The 17,044-nt window shown below is 35.6% G+C and overlaps 1 protein-coding gene across 34 annotated transcripts in view; it reads right to left on the bottom strand.

The window, feature by feature from the left end:
• Window positions 1–16,660, bottom strand: part of LOC139122823 (calcium-activated potassium channel subunit alpha-1-like) — a 145,274-nt gene extending 128,614 nt beyond the window's left edge. For 5 of the 34 annotated variants that reach the window (XM_070688595.1, XM_070688598.1, XM_070688593.1 and 2 more), the window contains exon 1: window positions 16,002–16,657. In XM_070688595.1, the coding sequence (XP_070544696.1) occupies window positions 16,002–16,337 (336 nt within the window). In that variant the 5' untranslated portion in view covers window positions 16,338–16,657. Of the gene's footprint in view, window positions 1–16,001 lie in introns of all 34 variants that reach the window. The other 29 variants (XM_070688605.1, XM_070688602.1, XM_070688603.1 and 26 more) reach the window with 15 other exon arrangements.
• Window positions 16,661–17,044: the final 384 nt, after the last annotated feature.

Here is a 17,044-nt window from a genome sequence, read left to right as displayed (position 1 = left end):
CTCAGTGTATTCATGATGTATTGTAGTATCGAACAGCAACAGTGTTTGTTTTACGTACCAGGGAATTTGTAACTTTGTAGAAAGGAGATTAAACTGTTTCAATACATTGCAACTTTGTAGGAAAGAGGGTAAACTGTTTCAACATCTTACAACATTTTATTGTTAGGTGTAGTTTTCTGTTGAGGAGGTCTAAGAATTCAATAGCCACTACATTAGCCAAACAGGAATTTTTGTAGCCATTTTTAACTTTCTTTCGCATTTGGCGAATTGGCGAATAGGTAGTGGGAGCCCTGATACTCTCAAACCATATTTAAGAATTGTAACAATATTGGGGTACCAAAGACTCTGAAACAATTGGATGAAAAGATCCTGACTTACATTAATTATTGAGATGAACATCTTTTTTTTTCAAAGAGTGCTATTGGAAAGACCATAGACCCTCGAGAGTCTATGGAAAGACTGAACAATATTGGACCAACACTGACCAAAATTTACAAATTCCCACAATCCTAGGGATTCAATTGCTGGACAGAGTTATGCAAGGACCCTCTATGAAAGCTCTCATAGTTTCCGTAAGGAGACCGAGCCCAGTGTTCCTACTAGGTTCACTGTGAGATCAAACAAAACACAATACAGAAGCAGTTAATAAGGACGGCCTGCAGGTGTGACATTTGTATGCTAATTTGGTACCTGAACAAGTGCGATTTTGTTGAGTACTGTTGGAATATACAAAGGCTCAAGGATTTTCTGTTTGTGGCTGATTTTCAGGATAATTGTGATGTAAAGTGTTGCTGTAGAAGTGCTAAGAAGGAAGAGGAATCGATGTTTGAACTGTTAAAAGTTTAACCACATGTATTATGTAATTTGGAGACTGGAATCCAAACACATTGTACTGCTAAATAGTGATGATGACATCATGGCTGAAAAGATTTTGATTGGGTAACACAGGACTCTGTAATTCTGATTGGTTGATACTATTATAGAGACATATGTAAATATAAATGGTTCATTGGATGCTACTGGTCAAAAGAAGTTAATTGTAAATTTGACTTGTTGAAAGTAGCGGTAGAGCGAGTACATTTGATGTAAAGTGTACGATCAACTTGATTTGTTCATGCAAGACAAAAATGTAATAATTTCATTGGTCGGCAGAACTGTGACAATAATCTGGTTATGTTACGCACATAACGTACCAGTGCAACAACATGGGAGAAAGTTTAAATTTGTGTTGTACATCAAGAAGCCTTTGAAGCCTTTTTTCCCTCAAAAGGAAAAGTTGTATGTGGTCTAGTGAGTTTCAGGCAATTTACCGAAAAAAATACAGAGAGCCTAAATTTGACATGAGAAGAGTTCAAATAATTTGTACAAGAGCGATGTCATGTTAATGTCAGAGCAGCTAAGATCACGATGACCAAGTCTCTCATCTCAATATCAGTTTGTTGATTTCACATTCTACATACTGATGTTGATTTGTCAACAGAATGCACGTTGTATTAAGTTTCAATGTTCTCCAGTGACTGAAATTTACTACTTTGATCTACAACTTTAATTCACAGCCGCACTAGTACTGCCGCAAATGTGTGTTTAGAATGAGCCTTTAAGTGACAATACAAGGTGAAGTATCCAATTATGTTTACACAGACCAAACTTGCAAACTTTTTAATTATCAACACAAAGCAGGCAGCAGAAAGTAATTATGCTCTGCAAGTCTTCATGTATGGTGAGCAAACATCCAAGTAGGATCAATTTTAAGTAAGTCTGACATGAAATAACTGTGCATCCAAGGCAATTTGTGTGATCTCAACAGACATAAATCTGCATTAATTGTCTAGATCTAAACCAGTATAAAAATAGAGTACCTGTTCATCGATGAGAGAAATGGCCATAAATTTTCCCAATGAACTACCCTACATATCACATGTATGTTCAACAAGCCTTTCATATACATAGATGTGTAAATGTATCTATTTATCCCCTCTCTCTATATATACACTTGTATGTATATTTATATATGTATACATATACATAAACCATCTCTCTCTCTCTCTCTCTCTCTCTCTCTCTCTCTCTCTCTCTCTCTTACCCGCTCTCAGTCTCTATATGTACATATATGTTCAACCACAATGTTGTTGTCCAATATGCTGCATGCTGCACTTTAAACTTTAGTAATGAAAAGTGAATTCAGTTGATAAAAAATAGATGTCAGACCTGGCCTAGTTTTGCATTAATGTAATTAAAGCAATTTCCATCTCCATGCTTGGGTATCGTTAAAGTGGATTTTCATGTTTGTATGCAGAATCCTTTGAAATTCGGATTAATCTGTTGTATATGAATAATCGGACACATCTGCAGTCATTCCGTAAATTGCAGCATTTTTTTAATGAGCCTCAAAAAGTAACTGCCGTATTGCTAAGCACGTACTCAAATCTTCAAATCAACGATCTTTGGCAAAATACATCCAAACAGTGTAATGGCTAGACATTGCAGTGTTACGCATACACAACTAACGTTGATAATTACCTGCTTCCGTTTAGTTGGGAAAAGACAAGCTCATTCGCGTCGTGCCATCCTGTCTTAATAATTTTTTCACATCGCAGATTCCGACTCCCTACCTACATGTCTCATTACCACTTAATAAAAACACCGAAACTTGCAGCTGTCGGATGTATCTCATATGAGAAAATAACACTGACGTTCTATTCATCACAAAAGTAAAAAAAAAAGTTCACTACTCATGCCAGAGAAACAAAACTAGATCATATTTAGTAAATCTACAATTACCAATACACATTTGATTATGAATGTGTTTATCATATTACGTGTACTGTAATTCAATTTTTGACAGCTATGGTGAATTGCTTTTAATTAAAAATCAAAATCTGCATAAGGTACATGATTGACTCCCAATATAAATCCCAACCACTATTAATGTGGGGGGGGAACAGCAGGGTTGTTGCAAGTTTTTCAGACCTCAATCTATGAAAAATTTGACTGATGGATTTTTTTTCTACCCTGATCCAGAATTCCAGTTTTAGAAAATTCAACAGGAAAAGAATCTGGAAGTAAAATAACCTGCATGAAATAACCCTGTACGAAATAACCTGCATGAGATAACCTGCATGAAATAACCTGTACAAAATAACCTGCATAAAATTACCTGTATGAAATAATCTGCATGCAATAACCTGCATGAAATAACTTGTGTGAAATAACCTGTATGAAATAACTTGTATGAAATACATGTAACCAGCATGAAATAACCTGCATGAAACAACCTGTACTGAATAACCTCCATGAAATATCCTGTATGAAATAACCTCCATGAAATAACCTGCATGAAATAACCTGTGTGAAATAACCTGTATGAAATAACTTGTATGAAATAACTTGTGCAAAATAACCTGCATGAAATAAAATGTATGAAATAATCCGTATGAAATAATTTGCATGAAATAGCCTGCACAAAAAAACCTGCATGAAGAATAACACCTCAAGACCCGTTATTCTCAGGAAATTTTATTCATTAATATTTTAAGTGATATGTGTGAATGTAATCTTACAAAAGAGTTAATCAAAAACAGTCATTAACTTTTCAATCAGCTCTTTCCAATGAGCAATACAGAATAAAACCAGTGAACACTTCAGAACAAGTTGCACCTAGGGTACAATCCAACACAATGGCATAGCGAGAATTGACTTTTGACGACTTGCTCATTATTGACAAGGCTTTCACCTCTAGCAATATGTGGGACATCCTGTATGACTATAACCTGAATAATAAATGCACATATACAATGCTTTGTGGCAATTTTTTGTCTCAGAAATTTGATGCTGCTTCCTTGCGACAAAATTTGCAATATTTTTTTGCTAACACTCTCACAAAATTAGAGGCAAAAAAATTTTTAACATGAATGTATTAGTTGAAAGAAAGTAAAGGCTGTGAAATTTCACAAGGAAATCGTCGACAAAATATTGAATTGTTTAGTGAAATCTAATTGAAGAAATTAACGAAAAGGCTGAGCAGGCAGTTAACAAATTAATTCATTAGAACGGTGTTGGTCTCTGAGGAAAATGAAAGTGATACACAGATGCAGCGCATGAATAGGAAAAGAGTTGATCAAAAGACAATCCATTATGTTCAAAGTCTGTCTTTGATTCCAGCCTCATCAAGGGAGTCTCTCTCTCTCTCTCTCTCTCTCTCTCTCTCTCTCTCTCTCGCATGCGCCTGCTCTATCCATAAACTGTCTTGAAAGTCTTTCTTCAAAATTAGTGAATACAATTACAAAGACATGCAATAATCAATACTACATGTGCACATCAATGTTATGTGTCCACAAGAGTTAGTCATTCAAAAAAAATTTAAATGTTCCCATTGGTAACAAATTGTTAGTAAATATCCCTAGAGGCAGTATTTGTTCTCAATAAAAGTGTGAAAATGGACCTAACTTGTTAAACATGGAGCCAGTGCACTTAAAATGTTCAATATTTACACTCACATGTTGAGTAAAATTTAACAATAACATCTGGAAATTTATTTGACAGGAATTTGCTGGTAATCAAAGAATTTGTGGGTTTTGTATCCTAGTTAGACTAACGTGGGGTGAAGTATCTTGAAATATTCGGAAAATGTCCTGCGAACCAGAAATGAAAAATTCCTTTTCATTCTGTACGAAAAGCATTATTTCTAGAAACTGTCAAAATTAGCTCCATGGTGCTGTGACCTTTGACCTAAAAATGCCACAGCCAGGCAATTCTGATCAAATCCAATGCCGTAATTAATCTTGAGCTATTTTTAGCCTGAAATTAGAACGAAATAATATCACAATTTGATGGACAAACCTAATAATGAAGATTAGTTCTTATGGCTCTCTAATGACAAATATTGACTCCAAGATTAATCTGATATTAACTTGCATGTTTGCAGAAGGGCTGTAATACCAAAAGCCTTTCAATTTAATACTTATATATATACCAAACAAACAAAAATCCGTATCTTTCTGGTATCGGTTCACTGTGAAGATACACATAATTAATGGGCCACTGTTGATGTGAGTTAGCAAATTTTGTGAATTAACTTTGTAGCTACATGTATGATGACTTTTTGATTTCTTTTTTCAATCTTTTGATTTTTAAAATGAGAATGAAACCATCCTAGCTTCTGGTGTTCTTTGCTTACAATATTCAAGTTTTGTTATCTCTTTGAGTTTCCATGTATCACAGCAAGTTGTGAAACAACTGAATGTACATTTAGATGTTCAGCTTTTACAAGTTTGTTATTTTCGAACATGTCCCCAAAGAAATGTACATTACGAAAAATCAGACTTCATTTGCTAGAGGTTGAATTTTTTCCTACAACCATCTGTCTATTGAAAAGATTCCCAGAACACTGTGGATTTTTGTTTCTTATCTCAGTTCACAAAATAAAATATGAATGAGAAATTCTGAGGTGCTATTTCATATTTTAGTCCGACAACCATTATTCATTTCAAGGTTTCGTCTCAGTTAAACAAATATCAAATTTGATGGAGTACTCATAATTCATAGGAAAAAAGTAAATGAATCGGAAAATCTTTTAAATTTCATTTTTCAAACAGCTCCAGATGGTTAAGCTTTAGCTTTAGGCTAGACAATAATCCATTACAGTTTTTTTGCCATTCAAATGTCCCACAATGCATCAGTGTCACTGGAGCAAGCCATAACAGCCCTACACAAGTCTACAGCCTAGCAGGAAACGTTTACACAGCCATAAAATACCTTGTGTATCATATTCTTATCAAGTCATTGCTAATTGGCCGTGTTTCCTAACTCAAAGATTACATATCTTGTTGATAAGCTGGCCAGTTCTCAGGCAATAAATCAGTATGACACTGCACCGGCATTCTTAGGAGGTCAAGTTCAAGTGGATGAGTAGCGTTTACACTGATGTGCACTTACAGATGTACTGAGATAGCTGTGTGTACAAAAGAAGTATTTTTTTATGCCACTGAGATTGAGATCATGTACATGTATGAACATGCATTGCAGTTATAATGTTTAAATTTACTGTTACACCACCGCGATAACTTCCAGATCAATATTTTATTGGTGTCTGGTTTTTTATCGGTTTACAGTCTGATCCTAGCTGTGAGAAAAAACTTTATCTTGGTCATAATGGCATTCATCCAAAAATGACTTGCCACAGTTCTTTATTTGTTCTTTCCTCCCTGGTCAGTCATGCCTATTTCCTCATGGATTACACAGTAGAAATGTTTGGCTATTTCCCTCATTCATGATAAATGTATACATTGTAAAGATCAATATTTGGGGGGGCTTGACAAATGTTTTAAGGGATGGACAACTTACCAAGCCCTAGCTCATTGGCTGCTAGTCAAAGTAAACAGCCAGGTTTGCATTTTTTTGATCTCACGTGACTACAGGAAAAAATCGCATTTTCGTAAAAAATATGAATTTTTAGTGTCTAATTTGTGCACCAATGTATTTTTGCTTATACTAGTCTATCCCAACAGTCCAGGGAATTATTCAGTTGGTGACTAACATGTTCACTGTTGGGCTGATGATGGCATTTGGTATACTAGCCTGTACTTTGGCTAGTGTTTCTGAAAATGATCTGGTCTCTACTGATACATTTGCTCTACATGTACACGTATGATTACATGCGGCATCGCACAGTACTGTTAGACAACATTACTGCTTTTTAGACAGGGTTAGAGCAATCAGGTTCTAGCAGATGTCTTGTGACTCATTTTTTGCATTCTCCATCATGCCTAGTCTGATTAAAAGCAAGACTCTGGGAGGTCATTTTATGGTTTTGCAATGCAGAGAACACAAGCCCTGTGCTTTTGAAATTTGACCTGTTAGGTTTGCAAAGCCACAGTTTAATCCATTTGATTCTATGCTAGGTGAGTATGGATAAACAAAAGTCAAAAGGTGAAGCACGGACATGGGTGAAGTAGTTTTGGTGACGAGCATAACTGACCAGAAATACCAGTAAAGTCATCTTTTGGGGGGGGTGTAGGCCATACAGTTTTGTACATGTCATTCGCCTAACCATGCTTGTATCTGATTGTGTCAGTGTTTTTTCTTGAGAATCACATATATTCTGTATATAGTTTATCAACTCATTGCTCATAAAAGTATATCTGTTAGGTTTTTTGAGGAAACTATCCTTCTGTGAGAAATCTATAAAACCATAAATTTGAGCTAAAATTCACATATACCAGTACATCAACCTTTATGAAGTACAATGGATATACCAACTTTAATTTCAACACCTCATTTTATACTTTGATTTTATCACAGTCCCCTATAGAGGGACCGTGATTTTTAAGTTCCCAGCTTTGGACAAATTTATTCTAAATCCTTCATAACAACTGGAATGGTAACTAATGGTCACTATATTTTTATTAGCCACATTGTTAAAATCAGGTCTATGCAAACATGTTTTTTCAACTGATGTTACAACCAAAATGATTTCACATGTCCTGTTGTTAGTGGAAACAGCATTGTGTTGTGTATAACAATAAACATTTTAAACTTCAGTTCCTATTTGAAAATTTACCAGGACATGGCAAATCTGTTGCATACGATCTTTGTATTCAAATTAAAGTTTCAAGTTTTCATACACACTCATAAACACCTTTTGATATAATCTAATTTGTTTTCCTAATTTTAAATTTTCATAAATTCATTACTTTCAAAGAAATTTTTGATGTGTTGCCAAGCTTTCTGCTGAATACATGTAGTTGTGTCCTGAATAATATTTCACAAAACGCTACGGAAAAAGATTCCTGAGAAATTTTTGGTGCTGATGTTGGAGTATACTGATTTGAAAATGTGTTCCCAATTTGTATTGAATAATCAGCTACATGTGAGGCTTATATTTATAACCCTTTGACTACCCTTAAATGCTAAGACTTTGGAATAATCCTACTGTTTTTCCATGTTGTGGGAGACTACACAAATGAGAAATGGGGTCCAAGGTTAATTACCATTTTCATGCAATCATGCTTCTGAAGAGAATAAAAGGATGTACCCACAGCATTTTACAAGTAGTACAATGTAAACAAAGACAAACGTTTTCCTTTCAATCGTTTCAAATATCCGCTTTTTTGAATTACATTTCAGAACGTCAAGAATAGGAAGTTTTAAATTACAAGTACATGAAATTTCACACCCTTTTTAAGTACGTTTTTGATAGCGTTATCAGGGGATATCTTTGAATGAAGGAAGAGCTTAAGCGTGGGTAACTGGTTTCTCTTTAATCTAGCCTGTAAGCCGGATTTCAGGTCTTGGTGATTTGACCAAATAATTCCCTATTAAGAAAGACTGTTCAATTCAACTCGACTGGTGCACAAAACTGCGTATCTTTAATTGCATTCCGTGGCCTCCTGTCCACATACACAGTTACACAATAAAATTTATGAGAAAAGATATAAAAAAAATGCATGTACATAATATTTATTGTTGCTAACACCAACAAGGTACGGTCACAGAACTTATTCATCAATACATGTTTTTATATCGATTCTTCTTATCCAAATACGATATTGTTTTCAGCGTTATAAAACTGTAAATAGATACGGGATCAAGAATCTAATCAATAAAAATACACAGCAGTGTTTACAATTCCCAAATCCATCACTTTTTGATCCAACATGCAGCTAAGCAAACTAAAATACTACGGCCAATTGTGACCAACTTTTGAGGTTTCCGCACAAAGTCAAAGTACTTTTAGGATCATATTAAATTCACTTTCACTTCCCCAACCCATTATTTTAAAGCAACCCCTTTCGTTCTCATTTCTAATAAATTTTGGAATTTTCCATCTTGCAGTACATTCATACATACAGCCCTTGTAGGACTACCTAAAACACTACACCTTGCACACATAATTGTCGTGTGAAATGTTTTGTAAAGTATGATATGCATTTGCACATCGTTATATTAATAATATTGTTTAGAAATGCAAAGAATAAAACTCAGAGCAAAAGGGAAGAGACAAAATGTCAGATGAATAATTTGCAAATATCATGGATCACAGGTAAGTATTTTATGCATCTTCTGAATTGCACAACAGGCTCTTGACAATAACAAAATCTAAGTTATGAGCATGGTTATGAGTGATGAAAAACTTATAATTCAAATATACATGGTACCAGTCAGAGAATGGTATTTTGCATATTATCAATATACCAAGAGTAGACGCTGTTTGTTTATCCCTGGTATTGCCAAGGCGACCAAAGTATGACCTAGTTAACCGTGCCTGACAACAGATTGCATTCTGGGAGTTTCAAGATACTTCAAGTCACTCTGGCACTACAGGTTCTGGCCTAATTCATTAAGATCCATGTGGATGGCATGACGAAAACTTATGTCTTTTCCGTTATCAATTCTATTCAAATTAGCTTCAGTGATTGGTTGTGAGAACTTCTCTTTCACAAGATTAATTCTGTCATGTGCAATAGGGAGAACCCTCCCATTTGTCGCTGGTCAAAGTTTGACAGACTAAAAGCACAAAGTTACTTCACTGCTATTTCGTTATCTCACAGATGAGCCTCCTTTATAAAAAAAACCATGCCCGAGCTTCTCCATTTTTCCCTCTCTAATTGCGGAAAAAGACTGTAGGATTCTCAGGTTGCTAGGCAACTGCGTGATTTGGACAAATGAAAGATCATTACCTTTTTTTATGTCCATATCAAGAGCGCATCAGGCACGCACAGTGACGTGTGCGTCAGGCTGAAATTCACGTCAGATGGCTCTCTGCAGTGCTTGCGTTGGACTCGGCAGCAGATCAACATCTACACCTGCTCATTACAATCAATGCAGCCAGCAGCCATCTTTGGCATTCAATAATTTTAAGTGTTTGTTTGTAATCTCTCCAGTTTTCTTTTCACTCGCACCGATTTGGCAGTACGGTACACCATTGTCGGTTTAATCCATCAAACAATGTCTGGTTCAGAACAAGTGCGTCAAAGCGGGTTTCAGACAAGGAAAATTCATACAACATTGCCATTTGAACACGCAAGTCAATGCACATGTACATCCAGGGTGAACATTCAGTCAAAATTTCATTCATCAATTTTCGAAGATACCAAAAAAGACAACTGACAGTTTTAAGTTCAAATGCATTGCTGTACCTTTTTGGTTCTCCAATACAAATACTGTACTGTGATTTCCCCAAGTTCATCATTTCCAAAGGAAATGACAAAAACATTTCTGAGAATAGTCTGTACAATGTATGGGTGAGAGCAGAAAGTACAATGTAGGTACGGTCTACAACTTCATGGTTGAAGAATTATACCAAACCTTAGATAAATTCTATCGTTAACTACATGTACATGTACGCCGAGAGTCAACCTGTGTTCTCATGAAAACGAATGAAAAGAAAATAAACAGGTTTAAACACCCAACGGTTGCTTTTTTCAGGGGAAAGCTTATCAACATAATCAAATTACATTCACCATGGCACTTGGATGAGAGAAAATCAAACTTCAAAGTAATGAAAAACACTTGAAAGACACAAATAATGATACAGTATCTCTCTTTCATTAAAATTGAAAAAAAATTTCAATATTATAAAGGAAGCGAAACCCCAAACAATGTTTACTGATAAAACATTTAATTATTGCTCTTCTCTACCGATACCATCCACCCTGGGCAACCGTTTGGTAGTTTGCGATTAGTTTCTCTGCTGTGCACACTACAGCTTTATCAACATCACTATAGTGTAGAGTGCCATTTTGAAATTAGTGTGCTCCGTTGCTCAGATATAATTAGCAACTGTGTATAGACTGGCCATTTCATGATTACATAACTCTCAATATTAAACTAGCCTTTTTAACACAAAGATGACATTTCTAAACAAAGTGGAATACAATTACAGCACTGGGGACTCTTTTGTTCATACAAAGTCAAGGGATTTATCAAACTATATATTTTTTGGTTTATACTGATTTTTGAAATAATTAATGGCTTATGACAATAATGTCTGCCAAACAAATAATTCTATATTTGTTATTTAAATTTAAATACAAGGATACATACTAATTACATAAAAAAGGAATTACAATTCTCTGTTGATAGTTTCTGCGTCATCGTTGCTCTCAACCTACTGACAGGCAGATGCTGTGTTGAACTGCCTGCAAAACAAAAACTCATTTACATGCCAGCAGATTTTGTCTGCATAATGATTGTATCAGGGTTGCGTTTTCATGGATTTCCAGTTTGTGCAAGGTCAGTCAATTTGTCATCACTGTCACCCGTCACCGTGAAGGAAAATTGATTGGTTTTTCTCATCCTTTCCTTTAATAACAACCCTATTTGATTAATTAGACACATCAAAATTGACTGACTTGGCAATATTTTTCATGCATTTTTCATTTTTCCTTCCTCCGGTCGGCATCACACCACATTTGCATTTCAAATTCAGTGAATTTAATTGATAAATTTGTGCGGTGCTAAAATATGCTAACAAACAATTCGTTTGATGAAAATTTCACTGAATAGTCATTATGAAACAAAATTGTTCCATAGCAACAAATAGAAATTGCAGCTTCAATGTTGCTGTATCGTTGTACAAGTAATTACAAATCAAATGCTATTAAATTATTACTGAATAAAATGTGTCAGCTAAAATTAGTTCTCCATCCGAACAGGGTGTTTGTGCAATCCTATGCCTTCAAACTCATTGAAATATTACTCTAGCTGTGAAAATGTAAAAACATTTATTTCACACAGCCAGAACCGTAACATAATGGTGCTACTTTCAGTTCCAAAATCGAGCATTTCCTCCAAGTTCAAGATTCCTACAGCATCTTTTTCAAATCAAAAAGTTGTCTGATCAACAAAATACACTAGTTCATTTTAAGCGAATGCATTTTAAAATCTCTACACAACGAGTTGCACAAAAGGCTCCTCGATTGAATCTGCAGGCATTCCATCGAAAAAAAAATATTCATACAGACACACAGCAGGTGCTTGTCATAATCAACCCCTGTAACACAATGTCTTGCATTGTGGGTAGAAAAACAAACCATCACATGCTTGCTTAAAAACATTCACAGGAAATCAAGCCTTTAGATTTCTTTGAAAACCTTTTTTTCCCAGGTGACTCAAAATGTGAAATTCATACTCTAGACTCTACATTTGAATCTTCTTTTTTATAAATTTAAAGACCCATGGATTATACGACTGGGCCTAAGTGCAATTATTAAGTCGGCAGTTGCTTCGTATTGACTGTTAACTTCCTTACATGTACGCTGATAAAAACTGGCAGGATTGATAGGATAGGAAATTGAATAAATCCATGCATTTAGAGCAGCGTTCCAGAGCCTTTTAGTGTTGAACCATCCTGATGGAATATCCTTCCTGGAGCTTAGTCATCAGCTGAATATGTTTGAAACGAATCATGAATTTTATGAGAAAATCATTCAGTTTAATCATAATTTTAAAATCAAACTATTTGTTTCCATTGTCACTTTACTTGGTATGCCATCAGGTTTAATATAAATACCCAACAGTTTATAATCTAGTTATCTGCTAAATTTTCTTTAAAAATTGCTAAATAATAGAATGATTAACACTTTAATGTCCTACCAAGTACGAACCTACATCTGAGTTTACATGTATACCAACAATTTAGATAGTTTGTCTGCTACTATTGATAAATTGTGTTGTGTCTCTACTAAAGCCAAGGGCCCGTGCAACGCCTTTTCAAAACATTCTTTTAACCCTTTGAGTGCTAAAGTCAATTTTTGCAGCCTTTATAAAATATAGCTCAGTCAACTTTGCTCAGATGTTTGGCAAAATTTTGATTAAAAACTGTAGCTTATGAAATATGATGTCTTTTCAGTCCAAAATTATCAAAAAAACTACTTAAAAATTCATAAAATTTGGTAAAATGTTGCACCGACATTTTCTAACATTTTGGTGGGAGTACAGCATTCAAAGGATTACATACATGTATTTGTAAACTGAAATTTTGCACTCACTTAGTGTTGTTTGCAATTTTTGACAACATATCAAATCGTATTTGTCAATCATGGAACTTTCAGTTTCACCGTAGTTCACTTCCAAAAATATCATACAGACTTCATATTTTCCATGCAGTCTTTCAACATAACCACAATTCTTAATTTTTGATGGAGACCAGAAATTATGTCATCAGCATATTAACATGTAATGTATATAACCAAGGTGTAACTAAAGCTTTGGTGATTGATTCATTTAGCAGAACGATGTACATTGTGTGTAAACTGCTCACATGAAACAATAATAAGTGAACAAGTTTGAAGAGGCAGTCAGTTTTGTCCTTTTAAAAAACATTTCTTTAATTTTTCAACCCTGATTTGATTTGCAAGAACAAAGTTTAATATCTAACTGCTTCTGCTTTTAATGTCATTTGACTTGATGAAAAAAATTTTGTGATCACTCTTGTACTATCACCGACAGTTACAGCTCTTATTTTTTTACATACAGTTTAACAGATAATCACTAACTGACAATTTAACGACAACTTCATTGCATTCAAACATTTAACACCGTTCTAAAATTCCGTTAAACCAGTCTGTACGTTTTTGTTGACAGAATAATTTATCCCTACATTTGTGACAATAATTGCCTTTTTTTACGAGGGCAGCAATTATATTCACAAAGCAAAGACTTGCGGGTATATGCTACAATGATACTTGTGTATGGTGAACACTAAACCGAGAGTGTATTTTTATCTATTTGTTCATAGTGACACAGCGGTTTACATTCACGCACATGCTTCCCAACCACTCAACTTTGAATTTGACAACCTGTACTTGTTGACCCAATACGCAAACAAGGAAAGATAGAAATCAGCCCGCCAAATAACTAAATAACTAACCATACAAAATATCAAGTTTTACTATAACTATTAAAGGTGTGTGTATCTTGTAATGATTCAAATTCTACACTTTTAACCCTTTGAGTGCGAAAGTCAATTTTTGCCGCCCTCATAAAATGTAACCCAGGCAGTTTTTTGTCAGATTTTTTCAAAATTTTGATCGAAAACTGTAGCCAATGACAAGTGATGTCCATTTGGTCCAAAATTGTCAAAAAAATTACAAAAATTTAATTAAAAATTGGTAAAATTTTGCACATAAAGTTTGATGGGAAAAGTTACAGCGCTCAAAGGGTTAATGGGTAGTTTTGAAATGACCAAAGTTGGTTGGATGAAACGGTTTACAAACGTCTGATAAACTTGCAACTTCGTATGATAAACTTTGCACCTATGATTCAACCCCATATCAGACAAACATGTGTACGTATTTGCTTTGTCGCAAAGCATCTAGCATATGAGAAGTGGTTGATCCACAGAAGTGTCCCACTTCTGCATTGCTCTCTGTGGTTCATATCTACAAATTCTTTATCATTATATCTTTTGCTTTCATAATTCTAACATATAAAAAAATATGGTATGTGCAGAAGGTCAAACATGTACAATCATATCACAAAACTGTAGCTTAATCACAAAGACAGGTTACAGCGGTAACGATTGTATGAAATACAAACATTATAAACTTCATAAACATTTTAATATAACTTAAAATGGAACAAGGTCAAATAACTCTACTTATACAAAGGAAAAAATTAGATTGACAAATCAATATCTAAAAATTATTTCTTTTTTTCTATCATATTTTGTATTTGGCATTAACTGGTGACTCTGTTTTTCCATATGACATCTTTAATGAACATGTGAGCATTTCCTAATTAAGTCAAACTTCTCAATGCAAAACGCAGAAAAATCTTCTTTCCTTGGTTATTTTTACTGTCGTTTATATGCATACTGTAAATAATTTTTGCATCGTTACAACTGCCTTTATAATTCCAGATCAATGAGGTAAAAACACAGCGTTGGCGTAATTATCTGTTGGTGAGGTCGGCACGATGTGGCACACAGCACCACTCAGTGTAAAATGTGCCAGGATGCGAAAAAAATTCCATTGTTGTCACGCACGTCAATATCAGATACACATGTAGTTAATGATTCTGCCTCAAACGTACAATTATCTATGTCACTCATTCATTCATTCATTTCTTACTCATGACGGTGCTTCGAGCACAACCTTTGACCCTAAATGAATGAACACAAAAAACTTCAATTAGACTGAAAACCTTGAGAAGGAAAAAACACCAAATGACACGGTTTCACTAACGGTTGAAGCTGATAACACTTTTTGCTATGATAAATCATTTTCTTACATAATAACATTATCTTACTGGGCTACGGTACCCATACACCTTGTAAGTGATAGCGATTTATGGGCGTGTTGTTGATGCAATCGCAATATTCTGCCCCTCGAATGATATAACACTAACAGTCAATGTTAAATATTTGGTGCCATCTCAACAATAATAATTCACACATTGTACTTCAGTAAACCCTAAGAGGTCACAGTTTGGTGCCAACGACAGGCGGTGAAATATGACGAAGGGATGGAATTATTGTCAGCGGAGTGAATCCGCCACTACAGTGAGTGTGAAAAATTGATAATTACGGTAAACCTGGACAATAGTGAATGCTCGTACCATATTGACTATGTGACAATTCTATGAATCTGTTTCGACAGCTATCCCAGGTTATTATGACGCTATTTCGCATCGTATTGTGATATTTCGAGGCAACGCGGTAATATTCTGTCATTTATCTCACAAATATTGCCGAGTGCGTATTTGGAGTGTACACACCGAGGGGATCGTGTACAAACGTAGCGTGGGGTTTAGCGACTGTAAAGCAGTAGCCTGCAGCTAGCGCGCAATATGGCAGCTAAACATTTCAAACGCGCCAATCGGTTTATTTGGCGAAGTACAATTTCACACCAGACGTGTTTGAATCCGAACGGCAGGAAATGTAGGGAAAACACGACTTTACGGGCGAAGGAATCATAAACTTCGCAGGATATTACGGGACAGGTTGCAATGTGCAGCATGTTAGAAATGTATATAGGAATGTAGCCACTGGCCAGGCTTACCAAAATCCTTCCACTGATGGTCTGTGCCGAAATCAGGCTCGCGGCCCAATCTTTGATTGATGTCATCCATCCTACTTCGCTATCGGAGTTCTTGAAGATCGCACTAGAACTCCCTGCCCCCTTCGTGTTCCCTTGTAACGCATTCGGCGCAGCTTCGACCTTACTTCTTCGGAAGCACACGTATGTGAAAAGTCTGAACAACAATATCAGCAGCAGTCCACCGAAAAATGTTATTAAACTTGAACTCAAGAAAATATACCATTTTCTTTCCAAACACTCCGGATATCCACACTCGGTGGCTGCACACTCCGCCGCAGTGAGGTTGGCATACGACATGTTGTCACAGTTCGCAACAAACGGGCGACTGCCGTTGAGTCCTACTCGTCCATTTTAACTCCTCTCCGCTCGCTGTGCTTGTGTTGTGTGTAACGCTAGAGAGACTGAAACATGAATATATGAATAGCGATGTCAGCTTATGCTAAGTAGCTGTGCGCTCCAGTTGGGCCCAGCCGGGCATGGCACTGGCGCGGGTTCATTTGAGGTATCCGTTAGGTTTTACAATATATACCATCATGAGACTACAGAAACGCTTTGAAGTGTTGGAATGTATATTGTTTTTTGCTTGGTACAGTATGCTCAGCAACCGAGAAGGGAAGGAATATCTGGCAAGGAGATACGCCACCAATATAAAGACGATATTTATAGCAGTGAACGATAGACTGGTACAGTAAACTAGTAATATAATTTCACCGTAGAGGGCGATATCGATGACAACAACAAACTTTGGTAACCTAGAAACAGTCGTGTCAAAGCATTCAAGCGGCACTGAATTTCTGTATTTGCAGAAGCGTGACAGACATGACAATTACCTGTGACCTATTAGTTTTCCTTAAACTTTAATGTTTAAAGCCCGTTTCTTTAAGATGCGCACCCAATTTTCACCCGGGATTTCTTATCTACTTTCTAATAGAGTGATGTCGTGATCGAGACTAGATCGGCGTAGGCCTTAAATTTTGCTTTTAAACCGCTTACTCACTGCCTGT

The sequence above is a fragment of the Ptychodera flava genome, chromosome 22, assembly GCF_041260155.1.
Source record: "Ptychodera flava strain L36383 chromosome 22, AS_Pfla_20210202, whole genome shotgun sequence".
In the NCBI taxonomy this organism is placed as follows: Eukaryota; Metazoa; Hemichordata; class Enteropneusta; family Ptychoderidae; genus Ptychodera; species Ptychodera flava.
Note: the sequence above shows the minus strand (reverse complement) of the source record. Positions and strands in the feature narration are given on the sequence as shown.